The sequence below is a fragment of the Pseudoliparis swirei genome, chromosome 3, assembly GCF_029220125.1.
Source record: "Pseudoliparis swirei isolate HS2019 ecotype Mariana Trench chromosome 3, NWPU_hadal_v1, whole genome shotgun sequence".
Classification (NCBI taxonomy): Eukaryota; Metazoa; Chordata; class Actinopteri; order Perciformes; family Liparidae; genus Pseudoliparis; species Pseudoliparis swirei.
Window position 1 is genome coordinate 9,071,760 of NC_079390.1, and position 17,306 is coordinate 9,089,065.

Consider the following 17,306-nt stretch of genomic DNA (forward strand, 5'->3'; position numbering starts at 1 on the left):
TGTATATAGATATACAGATCGATATACAGATATAAATACATATATACAGATATATATATATAAATATGTGGATATATTTAAATATATATATATATATATATATAGAGAGAGAGAGAGAGAGAGGGGGGGAGATAGATAGATAGTTAGATAGATAGATAGATAGACAGATAGATAGATAGATAGACAGATAAGGAATGTGAAGTGATGATAGAATATTGGGACATTTTCTAAATCAGATTCACAATTATCCGTACATCCAGTTCATTGCATAGTCCCACAAAGACTCACGAAGTGAATCAGTCTCAGTATGGAGCTACTGCAACACATCACCTGATCCAACCACCAGTTCAGCTCTTTATGCTCTGAATTCTTGTTAATTTGGCCTCTGTAATGAGTGGGAAAGCATGATGTATTCTAACAACAGAGGGGAGAGGATATCATATGCATGTTCATGTTCAGAATGAGGCCATCCTTTCACACATTGTCCTCATTGTGCTTCATCCTAAAACACATGCAATGAGCATTATAGTAAAAAAAACAACAACATTGCATTCACATGAGCAGCTTGAAGGATCCACTGGGTTTCTAAAGAACATCTCAAACTGACTGAGTCCAGGTGAGAAAAGGATCTCATAAAAGCAGAGTGGTCTGATCAGAGGGGGGTCATGGGATTTAAGAGATGGGTGTGGTTGAAACATGCTTCATGCCCGGATTTGAGGATCCTTCTTCTAGCGCCCACCGCGTGATCAGGCTGCTTGTTTCTGAATAATGATATTCAGAAAAAAAAGACAGAAAAAAAACAGGAACCGTGTAGATAACTGAACGAGAGGGCCGCGGCTGTTAATACTGGGAGAAACATCCACGCAGTCGGTCTACGTCTACATGGCTTGATGTCTTGCAGCTTTGAAGCTTTTTTTTAAAAATGCCATTATTTTCTTTATGAGGCCGATTTTGCTCAGTAATTCATTGTTGGCTCGGAGGCGGTTGTCCTGATGAAGTGTCGGCAGAGGGAGGAGGAAACCAGAGAGAGAGGAAGGAAGCGAGGATAACGTCACGAAAAGCAGAATCGGAGTGAAACGGACTGTGTAGTATTTAATGGACAGCGCTTGATGCGGGCCGAGCAGCGAGCCGAATTGTGTTTGTTTACGTCGCATTGGACAAAGATGTTTTTGTCAACTGCTCGGGCGTGAAAAAAAGGGGGAACATATTTCGAGGAGGAAACGGCAACACAGCGGCAGCGAATCTCATCTTTTTTTTCTTTTTTTCTCAGGAGGCTCCACTAAAGCAGAGAAATGGAAATGTGTGTAGCCCTCCTGCGTTTGCCTGCTCGCTGAAGGATTTGGAAACAGCCTCATCGTGACACACGGACTTTGGGAGTGGATCTCATTTGTGCTTTTAATGAGCGAAAAAGACATATAGTAAAAAAAACAAAAAAAAACTCCACGGGATTTTCTTCTTTTTTTCTCCGGGGGACGTAGCTGCTTTTTTTTCGCGGCACAGAAGAGAGAGAGAGAGATAGAGGGAGAGAGGAGGGGGAAAAAAGCATCAAAATCATCGGGAGAATTAACAGGTAGCCACCCCATTATCAAACGACGTGACAGCCGCGGTAGGCCGGCCCATTGAGCGTAAGATGGCTGGGTGATGATGTGCCTCTTCGTGGCATCATTTCGACTAAATTAACTTCGCTACATCCGCATTTAAGGAGCTCAGCATGTGAAACGAGATGTGGTCAAGGCCTCCATCAGCCACTCTGCGCTGATCAATATGTGATGTCGCTGCTTTCACGGGGCCGGCCTTCCCGGTGCGATACACCAGGCGCCTCGAGTAGTGCATCCTATATGTCTGAATCTATCTGGCTCGCGACCGCTTCTTTGCTTTTTAATTATTTTTTTACTGCGGCTTTTCCGCGTAGCACGGGCCCGCGTGCGTGAACCGGGGGAGCCAGCAGAGCCGCACACGGGCTCTCTGACGTTAACGTTTCCTCCGTCGAACACGCAGCGGCTCCGCATCTCCATCTCCAGTTGCAGATGTGGTGTTGCCATGTTGCTGTGGCTCCACATCAGATGTGCATCCGAAGGGGTGTGGCCAGTCACACTTTGGCATCCTGTTCTTTGAATTGCTCTCTCCACAAAAGAAAAGGCCATGACACCCCTCATGTGTGTGTGTGTGTGTGTGTGTGTGTGGTTGGGGGGTATTCTAACGTGTAACCTTCCTCATCGTGAAGGGGCTATAACCTCTTGTCTGGCCATGCATTGGTGCAGGTGGAGTCTCTCTTTTTTTCCCCCTGTCCATCGGCATGACTTCATCACAGATCTGCTCGCCATCCAGTCGATGCTCGCATGCATCTCCAACATGCATCCGAGCATCTGGTCCGTCCCACCCAGGCCTGATCTGTGATGCATCACCCCCCCCCCTCTCATTGGCTAAATGAGCAGCTGTGCCAGGAGACTGAGACCCATGATGCACCCCTTTTGGCTTCCATTAGTGCCGTGTGATCCATCTGGTCGCAGGTCCCTCCAGGGAACAGTGACCTACTGTGGCTAATTGCTCTTCCTCTGCACTGTGCACTGTACGCATGTTTGCTGTGGATTTGAATTGCTACACTAATGCAAATAGAGGCTCCCTGTTTGGGAAGCGGTTTTACTCTGTAACCGCTCCTCTCAGCAACAGGAAATGCTGTTTCCTCCTGCGAGCTCGATGTGATGTACAGTGTGTGTGGGGACCCAGTGGGCTGTATCCAGTATTAGCACCAGTACCGACTAGATACACAACCTATAATTGCACGGTGTAACAAGTTCCCTCGGCTTGGAAGGGAGCGTTCGCTCGGTATCTGCTGCCTGGTGGCGATGCTGGCTGCTCGATGGAGGCTTAGCCATTACAGATTATTCTCCTCAGTTAAACCAGGCATGGTTGCACAGCCATAAACAGATTACAAGGTTTTTTCTCACTGTGCGGGGTTCAGTAAACCGTAGAGATTAAAACGTGTGTTTTTATTTTATTATTTTTTTACAAATTGTTTTTTTAAAGAAAATTATTTTACCTAACTGATTCCTTTTTGATTAGAGTGGACTGCTGGATTATAGTGGATTATGAAATCATAAAACTGTGCTAATCCCCATGGGGCTCACACATATACATCAGCAGTCAATTATCAATTTCGATCAATTATGAGATGATATTTTATGGAAATCTGAGACTGACATTTGATGTTTTTCTACGACCAACAGGGGACAGCTCAGACAAATACAAAATGAGTGAGCTAGAGCAGCTTCGCCAAGAGGCCGAGCAGCTTAGGAACCAGATAAGAGTAAGTCATGTTCTTATATTTTAGTTTTCATCCATTGATATAACAACATGTTGTGTAATGTCTCGGTTTCTTTCCGTGTCCAACAGGATGCCAGGAAAGCATGTGGAGATTCCACCCTGACACAGGTAAGTGTCCCTGAATGTCCCATCAGTAAGACACACAAAGATAAAATAAACGTTATTTATACATTTTTGGGTTTGATATTCGTGATAAGAATGTAAGAATTTTGGAAACATGATAATATATTCATGGGAGAAACTTTCCCTTTTTTTTGGTTCACGTAGTAAAAAAAAAAAATATATATATAATCTTACACTACTTATTTTGTAATGTATTGTTTAGAAAATGTCGATGCTTAGTTAATTTAGGATTTATAAATAATTTCCACCCACACGATCACATGATGGTTTACCATTTTCCTGTGCTCTGCTTTACACATTACTTTAATATCGTCATTTATACATTTAATTGTGCACCCAAATGTAATTGGACCGTCGCATTTGGCACGGTTTATTAAAATAGTGCTACGATCTCAAGAAGCTTCACTGTGGAACCTCCCGTCCCACAGTTACCACGAAACGAAAGGCTGAGTTTCACTCAAACTCATATTTTGATAACCTCTCCTCACCAACCCAGATCACCGCGGGTCTGGATCCTGTTGGGCGGATTCAGATGCGGACAAGACGCACCCTCCGCGGCCACCTCGCCAAGATCTACGCCATGCACTGGGGCACAGACTCAAAGTGAGCGCTGACTGGACCAAACACACTGTGGTTGTGACTTAAGCCTCTCTCACTGAACTGTGTGTGTTTAGTGCTAATAAGCGAATGTTAATAAGAGCATGTCAGCCTGCATGCCAGACGAAGAAGGTTATCACTGTCAAACACACCTGCGTTACATCAGCGTGGCGGCCATGTCACTGCGGGAGCTTTCTGACCAACGTGCAGCCTCGCATGACGGATGACATCCGAGTCTCCAAAAACACGGAGCCGAAACAACCCAAAGCAGTTTGAGGTTTAGAACGACACCGTAGAGTTAGTGCCAGTGTGTGTGCGCTCTGAAATATTTGTCAAAATCAAAGTTTTCAGTTGTTAATGTTTTGGCTGTGTCACCAGTAGACAAATCACACAAAGCCAAACTGAATGTCCTTCAATAGATAAATAAAGTCTGAACGTGTGCGTCTCCACAGGCTTCTGGTTAGCGCCTCTCAAGATGGAAAACTGATCATCTGGGACAGCTACACCACGAACAAGGTAAATAAAGTCAGCTGCCTCATTGTTCTCATCAGCTAGATAAATAGTCACATTTGACCCTTTTAAGTGAAAGTGGAGTGAAGTTGTTCTCCCTTCAGGTAAGGTGTGGTTGACTCGTCACAGCTTCAGTTGCTCCCTTTGTCGTGACCTCCGACATCAGCCGGTGACCTCTAGCTCTGCTCTTATGAAGGGTTTGTGTCACATGTGCTGCCTCCGTCCCGTCTTAGATACACGCCATCCCGCTGCGCTCCTCCTGGGTGATGACCTGTGCGTACGCCCCCTCTGGGAACTACGTGGCCTGCGGAGGCCTGGACAACATCTGCTCCATCTACTGCTTGAAGACTCGCGAGGGCAACGTCAGGGTCAGCAGGGAGCTGCCCGGCCACACAGGTGAGAGAACGGCGGCCTCTCAACCGCTTCGTTTTTTTTTGCGTTTCAGCTTTTGTCCTGCGAGTCAAAAACCTGATGAGACATTTCGGAACGAGCGTGCGGCGCCACCCCCCTCCTCCCCCCCCCACCTCCAGGCCTCATGGGAAAGCTCTGCAATCCCTGAACAATGAAGACTTCATTGATGTGGTTAATTAATCGCAGGGCAGCGGCGCCTTAATGAGCTGAGACATCAACTCCTTCCTGTCTGCTTGTGACACGGTAGCCACTGTGCTGCCGTACGGGAGACGTCGAGATGTCTCTGATCCAAAGTTTTGACACGACGGAAAGCTCAATAACCGATTCAATCACAAGTTGTTGTCTGGTAGATTGTTATAAATGTATTTATTTGCAGGAAATGGCATTGACGTCACCTCCACCTTCATGTTGTTTCGTAAATTCAGTGTGTTTTTGCAATAATATCATTTTGTTGTGCCAATTGTAAAATAGTAGCTGCTAGAAAAGCCACTTTCCTATCACTTAATCAACAAACGAACATTTAAATATGTATATGAGCAGATCACCTTTTAATATGCAAGTTTCATTCAGTTCCCCAACCGACCCCTGCTCTGTCCTCTCAGGTTACCTGTCATGTTGCCGTTTCATTGACGACAATCAAATCATCACGAGTTCAGGAGACACCACATGGTGAGCCACGGAGATCAGAGCGCCGGCAGTGTGGAGCGCAGACATAGTTTCTTTTCCCGTGAGCTGACCAGTGTCTAACTCTGCCTCTACTGCCCCAGTGCACTGTGGGACATCGAGACGAGTCAGCAGACCACGGTGTTCTCGGGGCACAGCGGCGACGTCATGAGTCTGTCCCTGTCGCCCGACCTCCGCACCTTCGTGTCAGGAGCCTGCGACGCCTCGGTCAAACTGTGGGACATCAGGGACAGCATGTGCCGGCAGACCTTCACGGGCCACGAGTCGGACATCAACGCCATCTGTGTGAGTGTGCTCGGGGAACGGCTGGATCTTTATTGTTCTTTATTTTATAGTAATTATCTGATTTATTTGATTATAGTAATTTAGGATAGGAATATATAAGCATTTTTTGCTTCTACCTATACCTTTTCAGTCTTTCTGTTTTGTATATTAATAATATTGTATTGCATTGCAATGATTGACACAACAACAACAAAAACAACAACAATCTTCATTCGTACCATTTAAAAAGGAGATTTGTTAAAATTAAGATTTGTACTAAATTAAAATGTTTTAAAAAGCTTCATAGACTAAGAAATAATAACGCCTCTGAATGTACCAGAGGTGGAACACAACTGGAGACTGTTTTGTACATAAACTAATATGTCTGTTATTACTCCGAATGTCTGGCTGTGGCACAAATGGTCTAAAGTAAAACCGTCTCGTACACGATCAACAGAGCGCCTCCAGGATTTGTCCCGGTGACGTCGCACGCTGTCTTGTCTCCAGTTTTGGGGGGATTTAAACTGGGAGCACGCTAGAGAATTAACAAGATTATCAATTAACACCATATCTGAACATCTGCATCAGCCCAGATCTGAATCTGAGTCCAGACTGACTGACCACACAGGTCCTCATGGATGACAGGTGGGGTACAGAGACACCAGGAGCCAATGAGAGCACTGCTTTCTGTCATATACGGGCATGTAGGGATTAGGGGACTGTATAGAGACGGAAGGCCTTGCTAGTTATCTCTTCATATACCTGTATCCACACTTCCTGCCTCTTACTCATCTCCCTGTGCTCCTCCTTAGTTCTTTCCCAATGGCAGCGCCTTTGCCACAGGCTCAGACGACGCCACCTGCAGGCTGTTTGACCTGCGCGCCGACCAGGAGCTCAGCGTCTACTGCCACGACAACATCATTTGTGGCATCACCTCCGTGGCCTTCTCGCGCTCCGGCCGTTTGCTGCTGGCCGGTTATGATGACTTCAACTGCAACATCTGGGACGCCATGAAGGGAGACAGAGCAGGTGAGACAGGAAACAGCTGTGCGCTGCTGTGACGTCAAAAAGTAACTCGAGTGAGGATTGTCTTCACAGTGGAGTTACTTCATTGAGACATCAAATAACTTTTAACCTCTGCTTTTAACATTACTTTTATCTTTGCGTTTATGCACCTCGCCATCAAATGAAACGTTTACATATGTGAAGGATTACAGGATGTGTCAATTGAATGCAATTTTTTTTCGTAAAACTAACACTAATCTTGTCATCAGCTGCAATATTTCCCCCAAAAACAAAGTAAGAGCTTGTTTAGTGCAAGAAGAGAGACTGAAAACTTAATGCCCCATTTCATTATCCTATTCAAAGGCTAATTTACCTCCTTTTAAAAGAATGAAGAGTTACAAAGAACAAAGAATTGCAAATGCACACAGAGAATCACAAATTAAAACACGAAGATTCACAAATGCGCATAAAACAATTCACAAATCGCTACACACTCGCACACGGATTTATGACTCTCCTGCTGTTGCGCAATCTGTAAATGCGTTTTTTCAACATGGACCATCTGTAGCCAATCAGATGTTGTCCCGCCTTAGAGGGGCGGGGCTTATCTCACGATCCACAAACTAGCGATCCACAAACAAATACATGGAAATCCACAAATAAATAGACAATTTCACATAGAAATGCATAAATATATTTGTGATTGTTCTTTTACATTTATATAAATCGTAATTTATTTACGCGTCCATTGGAATGTATTTGTGAATCGTTCTGCGTGCATTTGTAAATTGAATATATTTTTGAATTGTTCCGTGCGCATTTGTGGATCTTCGTGTTTGCATCTGTGAGTCTCTCTGTGTGCATTTGCTATAATTAAGACTGATCTGACGCCATACAAAACGGCCCAAACTGTGTTGCAAGTTTAAAGCAGCAATAAACACAAGGTCGCTGTGTTCGGCGCAGTTTGGAGAGCAAAACGCTTTTACAGCAACACGTCTTCTTTTGTTTATGCCTGTCCCCCCTGCAGGGGTCCTGGCCGGCCATGACAATCGTGTGAGCTGTCTGGGTGTGACGGACGATGGCATGGCGGTGAGCACCGGGTCCTGGGACAGCTTCCTTAAGATCTGGAACTGAGCCACGCACATAAACCACACACACACACACACACACGCACACATACACGCACGCACGTCCAACAAACAGACAGACATCGCTCCCGTCTTGGGACACAGTTTGCACCCTGTATTCACTGTATGTAAGATTCAACAGACAAACTGCAACATTGTACTGTACATAATATATGACTTAGGTATGAGTTTACACACACACACACACACACACACACACACACACGCTGTATGCAGGACAAGATGACACAAAACCTGACCACATGCCCTCACTACCTACTGATTTAAGTACAGTAACACACACACACATACACACACACAATCTGTAAAATGTAAAAATGTGACAAAAAACAGTTTGATTCTTCAGCTGCTCAAATAAAAAACACAAATGCCACTATTACCTGAAGCCTTTTAACACGTCTAACACGCTCATTCACTTAACACACAGGCACATAGACACACACACACACACACACACACACACACATACACACACATACTTTTTCCTGAGAGACACTGCTCCTCGAGTTAAACAGGGGAGAAGACGTTATTTGACAATTCTGTCTTTGTTTACAATGAAGTCCAAAATGCACTTCAGGCAAATTTTTCTGTACTATTTTTGTCTCAGTACCACACGTATCTCGGCGATGCTAATGTGAAGGAAGAATGGTTGTGGAAAGAGAATTATGTGAGTCCATTTACACTGAAAAAAACAACAAAAACAACAAAACACTGACAGACAGGATGAGCCGATGATCGCCAGAGTCCAAGGAAATAGCAACTCTTATTTTCATCTGTTCGAAACATCATGTAATCACTGTTTTTATAGATATGTACCCCCCACATACAGTAAATCTCTTAAGTTTGGGTTTTCTTCTGCTTTTTTTTTACACTTATTTTATTCATGTTCTCCCTGTGTGCCTCAGATACACGTTAATGATTATTAATAAAGAATATTGATAAAGATAAATTAACAAAACATTAAAGATCTGAGATTCAAAGTTGAGTGAAAATAAAAATAAAAACATAAGATGCATCTTAATAAAGCAGGAGCCAGTATTCATACCTTGACTTTATCAATGTATTATCTGGACATGACAATGGTATAATTGTACATAATATTAATAAATAGCCTCTCCTGCCAGTTATTGTGGTTTCCTTTTTTAAAGCACGGTTTCTTTATTCATATTTGGAAAGTGATCAACCGGATAGAAAATAAGTGTGTTTTCAGGTATATGACTTTAAAAGGTTTGTTCTGGTACATTGAACCATTATGTTATATTATTGGTGGTTTTCAAATAGTTTTGAAACATTTGAGTACAAAAAGAATAAACGATGTATTCTTGTTTTACAATGAAATATTTATCAGACGTCATAGAAAGAAGTATCTTTTTAGAATCTCAACTGTATGCATTATGTACTGCAGTGATTTTTAATTGTTAAGCTACATCCTTTATTGTAATGTGTGTGATCCATTGTAAGACTGGACACATTTGATCCTATAGGGATGTAAAAATATTCTATTTAAAACCGTTATAATAAAAACGGTATAATTGAAACATAATACACATTTAAGGTTGGAACACCTGACAGATACAATAGTTGTAGTTCCCCACAGAAAACTTATAGCTTATAACTTCCAACCTATTTAATTAGAACTGTGGAAGGAACCTGAATCTTCAATCACACATTAAATATCTTGAATGTTAAGAATCAGTGGTGCTGCATCTCTATTGCAGAACATAAAAACATGTGCTCTGGTCTGTCATAATATTTGATGTCATTCATAAACATTACTTATTGCTAATGTTAGGATAGTTTGATTTAATATATTTTCAAGTTAAAATAAAAATGTTTCATACAGGATGATATAGGTTTTTCAGAATTGAAATGTTACCTTCAGCCACCAGGGGGTGCTGCAGCTCACTCAGCAGCTCAGGTTCACAATAAGGAAACAAATGGGCTTATTAAAAAAAAAAATACATCTTTACGGAAATTCATGCCGGTGAATATTGAGCTGCGTTTCCGGGGAAGTGAACATTTTGAAAGTTATACGTCACACAAATCCAGTGACAACAGGTCCAAGTGGATTTCAGCACCATCTTGTGTTTAAACAGTGGCATATATTTAATATTTTCACTACAATATAAAGGCTCTGGTCACACAGAGTAAACCCTCAGGTCATCTCAATTCTCCACCCTGAAGGTGCCCGTGTACAGAGTGACATCTACTTTTGGCTTTGTTTCACATGTAGACCTTTGTTCTGATACGTCCGGTGACCTCTCGTAACCCCGGAGTAGCCCACCTTCAGCCGGAGCAAAGGTCAACTGGAGACGAGCAAAACTACACAATCATTTGTGTGATAAGGCAAACTTAGGTCACCAGTAAGGAAAATTCAAAGACATATAGTTCCTAGAAATTAAAATCTACACTGTATAATGGACATTTTGTTCAGAAGTCAAATAAATAAAAACTGGACACATGAGATTAAGGTATTTTATTTTTCAAACAATTCTGTATTAAGACATGAATTCATTCAACACAATCTTTTGAAAGTTTAAAGTTTATCAGTCTATGAAATACAATCTGGAGTTATCCTCTCACAAGTAACACAGACACGCTCACACACACTAAAACATTGCAAAGATGTTTATCGTCTTAAAAATGAAAAAAAGAATAGATGTTGTAGTCCTGTCCAAAGATCCACATGTTTTAGAGCTCTTCCAGTTTGATCTGCCTCGCTCCCAGTGACAGCTGCTAATCCACTCATACGATTGATCAGCAATATCAGCCATGAGAGGAGCGTCTCATCACAATATTAACCAATCGGTACTTCAAGTTCACAAAAGGCAGTTCCTGGGATTTCATGATGGCGAAGCGAGAGCGAGCGCCCCGACCGACAGGCGGAAAGTTATTCTTTAGGACGACGAAAAGAAAAACCACTTCGGTAACGAGCGACACAAAACCCCGCCGACATTCAGTCTGCCTAAGGTTACTGAAGGACCGCTTCCTGTAGGCCGCACGGCGATGGACAGCCACGGTTTGGGATTTGTTCAAATGCTTGAATTGCTTATTAAAAAAGAAATGACATAAACTGAGAGAACATCCGTCTCCCAGGACGATGTTCTCCACGTCAGCTCTGTGGTGCCTTTCTTTCTTTCTGATGACAAACTTTATGCTTCTGGGCAGAACTCCGATCCGTCCACGCTCGCGGTCAGACGGACACTGAATCGACACTCTGGTTGTGAGGTTCTTTTAATGGTTTAATGGCTCTTGGCACAAAATTAAATAGAACTTTAATGTCTTCATGTATATATATATTTTTTTTTTAAAGAACGGGTACAAATTGCAACCCATTATAGGAATTTCTGCTGCATAAAATTGGACATGCTTAATATTTGAAGCCACTGCATCAATCAAACTGATAACTGACTGCATTACCTCACCCAATAAACACCATTTGACAACATTAGTCACAAGAGTTCGAGCTCGTTTGGAGAGATTGTTTTTTATTTATTGGTCAAATAGACAAGTCTGTTTTTAGTGAAATTATTTACTTGAAATGCAATTGAGAAAAACACAAACAAGAAAGTAAAGATTAAATTAATACGTTGCGATGTCTTTTGACAAGCGTACGTAACTGCAAACCAAGCAGTTTGGCCTCAGAGCCTCTGCACCCATAACCGAGGTAGAAATACACAAAAGTATTCAAAATAAAGAGTATATGATGCAACATGAGTGTGTTAAAGGGAGCTCTCCACTGATGTTACTCACACCAGTCTGTTCCAGTTTCATCGGTGGCGAGTGCACCGACTGATGTTGCCAGGCAACACCTGAGATGTTGCAAACATTTTTATCGGGGAAACGTCTGAAGCATCACTCCGTGTTTACCGCTAGGAACGCCACTTCTGAATCAGGAACACTAATTAAACGTGTATAGCTTGGTCAGACTCACGATGGGAAGTATCGAAATCAAGGTATATATATCATTTGTTTTCCATGTGAAAATGGAATGCCTACATTACCCACAATGCATCGTGCCTGCCGACAGTTTGGTGAGAGATTCTGTTTCGTGATGCGAGAAGTCACGGTTTCCCCCCCCCGCATGTGCACTTGTGCTCCCTGACACCTGGAAACAGACTTTGATGTGTAACATCAGGGGAGTTCCTCTTGAAGGGCTTCAATACCTGGTGGCAGAAATAGAACAAATTAAGTTGTCAAGAGATGATTGATGAATTGTCTTTCTGTAATCCGTTAGTGTCACTAATCGATCACTGAACTTTTCACTTGGTAAACGCCTCCTTTTTCCTGATACCAAAGCCGAGTCAATACCCTCACGTCCCCGCCGCACCGTCGTCACCCGAGCGCATCTACAGCCTCCACCTTCACAGGCGATCTGCACGAGAGGCCAGATCCAACATCGAGAGTCATCGCCACGGTGACAGACTCCCCTTTTCAACAGACGCTATGTTCATGTCTCGAGAGCTCCACAGATTGCTGCAGTAATTGACGATCTCCGCACACACAGCTAAACTATCACCAACTACGCAGACGGTTACATACGAGTGAATGAGGAAAATAAAAACTCCATCTCTCCGCTGTACTCAATAAAAGCTTGGTTATCGGCCTTCAAAAACATTGTGCTTTGATTATTAGAGCAGTAGACATGTTCATATAAAGACAAATCTGTCTTATAGATGTACATTCACTTCGATTTCTCAATATAGACTAATTTACACATTTTTATAAAATAGGCCTTTCAGAATATATCGAGCTACTTTCTCCACTACAAGATTACGCAATCAACATCATTCAAGAAGAAGCGCTGAACTCATTTTTGCTGCTAGGATCTACATGTTCTGAGCAGGCCGTTGAATTTGACCTGTGCACAAGTACTAAGGTTTCTCTACGAACACGTTTCATACGTATGGCTTTTCACTCTGCTGGCTCCCACTGAGTAGATCCGTTACACCGTACCCTTGAGTCACTGGACATGTGGACATGTCATTGTTATTGCAACTTTCTGAATGATTATCTTGGTCTGAAAATGATTTAGAGATAATATACATGGTGCCAACGGGATATTTGGGATTTTGAAGTGGCACAGGGCATAAATAATATCAAAGGAGCAAATATAGTTGTGTCTCTTCGACATGGGATTTGAAGAAACAGACGTGTGTGTGTGTGTGTGTGCATAACCCATCCTTAAATCTCTCACCTTTCCAACTCCAAGGCACTGCTTTAACTGTAAACATGGCAGATTGATTACAAAATTAGGATTTGACCATAAAAGCAACGTGCCAGAGCTCCTGGTGGATTGTAGTTGTGAAATGAAAGTCATGGCACAGAACAGATACTCAAGAAAACAGTCGCAAAAGGGGAACAAAAACTTGGATACAGTACTATATAGACTCCATTTCAATGGCTTACATGCACACCAAGTATCTACTCGAGATATATTTGCAAATGTATGTTTACTGAAGTAAAAGTGCTTTCCATTCCCATCTAGTTGATTTTATAATCTCACCACAAAAGTAGCCATCTGTTTATATACTCTGTAATTAAACACCATCTGCTCTGACCATCTACTGTATTCTTTATAGCTTTACTTGTTTCTGTATGAAAGATATCTTCTTAGCGACCTCGAGCAGACTCCCATTGATCACTATCAGATTCCTTTTTCTGGCAGTTTAACAACAATCACAGTTGTGTTCTCTTAACATCAACATGTCAGCTTCTGTTCAGAAGCAGAGGAACGAGCTTGTTGAACATAAAGGGAGACGTTATTCAAACATCTCCATGCTGATGACAGGCGTGCCTTTAAAATGTCCACCTGTTGAGACCGTGCTGCTCGAACACCTCGTGACTCACTGATCAAAAAGCTTGATTCACATGTTGACCAACTCACCGCAGACAGGAAATCAGCAATCTACTTCCTAATGACGCCGCCTCGTGTGTCTACCGTACTGCCCGGTGTATGGGAGCACACAGAATCCCCCGTGTGCCGCTGCCTAAACGAAGCCCACAGTTCATTCCCTTCAAAAAAAGGGCGGGACATCTATGCAATATTAACAAACGAGGAAATCCAAAGCAGCTCATTAAGCGCCATCCAATAATAGTCGAGAAGGCAGCTGACCGTTGAGCTGTATTTACAGAAAGGAACATCAGTTAGTGATCTGCAGTCAGAGTTTCTACACACATCTTTATAGTCTCTATCTGAGCAAAGCTCCTCGTGGCCGAACTTCCGACCCCGCTGCAGAATATACTGTGAACTTTGGCAGAATGTATAGATATAAAATATATTACGTCTCATGTGTTCCAGCAGTCTTCTCCAAAGTGCCTGCTGACATGGAGTCCTCTGTGGTATTGCAGAGTCACCCGACATTTAATCTTTCCACTGGCCAAAGACAAAGAACGAACTGTACCACAACAAGCTGTTCAACAACAACAGAAAGATCCACACCAACTAAAGAGTCCTAGAACTGAAATATAATACAGTAGGGTAGATCACGGTGGTGGAAGGACCAGGAAAATGATCTCCCTTAACCACTACACTCTGTCACACCCTCTTTTCACGTTCCTCCAATGCCCTCTTTTACTGACGAATAAGCCCCTCCCCAAAAGGTGTCACACTCTCGAACACAATCAGCAAAATACACAAACTCCCCTTTTCAAACAGACTCCACAGATTAGCATATATTGCAATATAATGGCAATATAGTTAAAGTAAAATTACCAATAGGCCAATACAGAATCACTAAATATAAATAACATTTTTGTATTATGTAAATCTATGAAAACAAAAAGTTTAAATACAAGCCAGATGAGTCAAATAATGAATGTCTTCACCTAAAGCAGAGAAAAGAAGGCAAAGCAGGAGATTTCACATTACCGATTCCAAGTACTGCACATCTAGTGAACTGATTAGTTTGATCATTTATTCATTGAAACTGAAATCTATTTTGCTTTTGAAGCATTCCAGGCTGACTGTTATTAAGAGTTGCAAAATCATTTGCCATTCAGGTCAGAACAAGTTAGTGAAAGCTGGACTTCAGATTACTGTCTACTATACACAACTAAAACATACTTAAACGAGCTACTTTGTCCCAACTTTAATGTCCCTTTGTAATATGTGTTGTACCAAATACTTCCTTTAAACCTCCCGGAAATCATGAGCCCCACAACAATGGGGGTCCACAAGCCACTGCAGATGGTCGTTCCAGCATTTTATTATTAGACGTCCGTGTGTGCGATGGCAAAACCGACTGACGGCTATATAAGAGGCCTGCAAAGGCTTCAGACCTACGTGTAAGGTGCTACCTATTTACAGCTTCATTTTAACATACAGTATTGGTAAATAATGCTTTCTTCAAAACTTATTGTAGAACCATCAAGGAATGTTTTTTTTTTTTTTTTTTACATATTTCACATTGAGGAACTAAATAGTTACGACAGAACACCGGTCCACCAAGTAAAGTAAATCCAGACAATAATATTTACAGTACAAATCAAAAGATGGCATTAACATTTGAAGCTCAGTGATTTTTTTTCCCCAGGAACAATTTTATCGGGAGGGGGGAAATGATGTCTTAAGGAGTACACACGTAGGCTGGAATGGGTTGTTTGAGTATGTGTGTTTGTCTTGAGCGCATGAGTGTGTGAGAGAGAGAGAAAGACAAAGAGAATAGGAGAAAAGGTGTTCTCGAGTGTGTGCATGAGATTGTGAGAGTTTCCGATGGCCTTCCTCCTCCGAACCCTGCTGGGTTCCACACACTGACCAGAGCAGCCGTTTCTTCACCAGTTCATGATGCAGTTTCTGTTCAGCGTCATGAAGTACACCTGGCTGCTGCCTCCAGAACGCACCGATGCAAAGAACACCTGAGGAACGGCACACAAAAGGACACGCACGTGTTCAGGTTCAGGGGTCATTCGTGGGCTGCCCCTCCCACGCGTTCACGTCGGCGTCCCTCTCACCTTGTCGTTCCTCTCACAAAGGAACTTCAGCCTCTGAGCTCTTTTGTGCATGAAGACGCCGTCCAGGTGGCCGGTCTCCACAGCGCGGATCTCAATGGCCTTCTCTCCCCATCCCATGATCTGATTTGAGCAGATATGAGCTGCAAGGCAAACATGTAACATTAGTACTTGTTGTATCAGCTCATTATAGTTTGTGCAGCTGATACATCCACTTTGATCTCTGTCCATGCAATTTAGTTTTGGGATTTGATCCGCACCAACAGATGTGGGCATCTCGCCCCACTGCAGGACCACGTCTTTGATGATGCGCCCGTAGGTGTTGACGTAGACGCCCTCGTCTTCGTAGCACAGCAGCATCTCCATGCCGTCCGAGCGGGGCAGGAACACGATTGCGTGCGGGGTCACCTGGCTCTGAATCTGTTCGAGATGAAAGCAGAAGGGAGATGACGTCCGGCCGCTTTCACGTCGCTCAGAACGCTGACGCCATGACAGCCGCGCAACTTACATGAACGGGGATGTAAATGTCGTAGTTGTTTCCGGAGTCCACGTCGATGGCGTGGAAGCCAGCACATGAACCGTAGATGACCTTCAACCTCTGACCCTCCTCCACCGTCAGGTCGACCAGGACGGGCCTGTGTGGCAGGTCTGCAAACGACTGGTGGGGAGGAATTGGGGAGCAGAAAGTGAGTACGAGAAGATAATCTCCTTGAACGCTCCTCTGGGTGAAGGGTCTCGCAGCACTAGTCCAGCTCACAGGAAAGAGGAGACTTACCTTGAAGGCCATGAATTTGTGATAAGGTTTGGGCGCCCAAGCGTACACTTCTACCGCATTCTTCAAAGCAATCACGAGGAACTTTATCCTCTCGTATTTCACTAGAGAGGAGAAGCACAAGGCCATCCGACATCAGATACTTGCAATTAATAATTCAATGTGCCAAATGTATTTAGGAGAATTTCTCCGGCGCAAAATAGACAGCAGTGATAACACAGCCATCATCTGTCACTCACCCACTTTGTAGTGCACGCAGCCCTCCATCTCCCCCACAGTGGTCCAGCCCTGCTTCTTCTCCACCTCAGGGTCATTGTGGAGGATCTTGTTCCTCAGCCAGGCCAGGTAGTAGACACGCACCTTGTTTTTCTTGCCTTAATAGACACAGACTAATATAATTTAAATGCATTTACATTCAGGTTTCAATCCCACTTTCACTGGATCAAGAGAAGCACAGAAGAGTAGGGTGTTATGACTAAAATTACCAGAACATAAAACTTGATATTGTTTGGGATTCA

The 17,306-nt window shown here is 43.1% G+C and overlaps 2 protein-coding genes across 5 annotated transcripts in view; one reads left to right on the forward strand and one right to left on the reverse strand.

Moving 5' to 3' along the window:
• Positions 1-9,189, forward strand: part of gnb2 (guanine nucleotide binding protein (G protein), beta polypeptide 2) — a 102,747-nt gene extending 93,558 nt beyond the window's left edge. Inside the window, exons 1-10 of one of the 2 annotated variants that reach the window (XM_056411303.1) lie at positions 898-1,570; positions 3,228-3,307; positions 3,394-3,432; positions 3,944-4,050; positions 4,497-4,560; positions 4,788-4,950; positions 5,568-5,634; positions 5,733-5,934; positions 6,726-6,942; positions 7,946-9,189. In XM_056411303.1, coding sequence (XP_056267278.1) covers positions 3,251-3,307; positions 3,394-3,432; positions 3,944-4,050; positions 4,497-4,560; positions 4,788-4,950; positions 5,568-5,634; positions 5,733-5,934; positions 6,726-6,942; positions 7,946-8,052 — 1,023 coding nt within the window. In that variant the 5' untranslated portion in view covers positions 898-1,570; positions 3,228-3,250 and the 3' untranslated portion in view covers positions 8,053-9,189. Of the gene's footprint in view, positions 1-897; positions 1,571-3,227; positions 3,308-3,393; positions 3,433-3,943; positions 4,051-4,496; positions 4,561-4,787; positions 4,951-5,567; positions 5,635-5,732; positions 5,935-6,725; positions 6,943-7,945 lie in introns of those variants that run through there. The other variant, XM_056411304.1, reaches the window with a different exon arrangement.
• Positions 9,190-10,527: 1,338 nt separating this feature from the next.
• Positions 10,528-17,306, reverse strand: part of mink1 (misshapen-like kinase 1) — a 28,228-nt gene continuing 21,449 nt past the window's right edge. For all 3 annotated transcript variants that reach the window (XM_056411744.1, XM_056411745.1, XM_056411746.1), the window contains 6 exons: positions 17,028-17,162; positions 16,792-16,892; positions 16,525-16,674; positions 16,277-16,436; positions 16,020-16,159; positions 10,528-15,923 (listed from right to left, as the gene is read on the reverse strand). In XM_056411744.1, the coding sequence (XP_056267719.1) occupies positions 15,840-15,923; positions 16,020-16,159; positions 16,277-16,436; positions 16,525-16,674; positions 16,792-16,892; positions 17,028-17,162 (770 nt within the window). In that variant the 3' untranslated portion in view covers positions 10,528-15,839. The remainder of the gene's footprint in view (positions 15,924-16,019; positions 16,160-16,276; positions 16,437-16,524; positions 16,675-16,791; positions 16,893-17,027; positions 17,163-17,306) is intronic.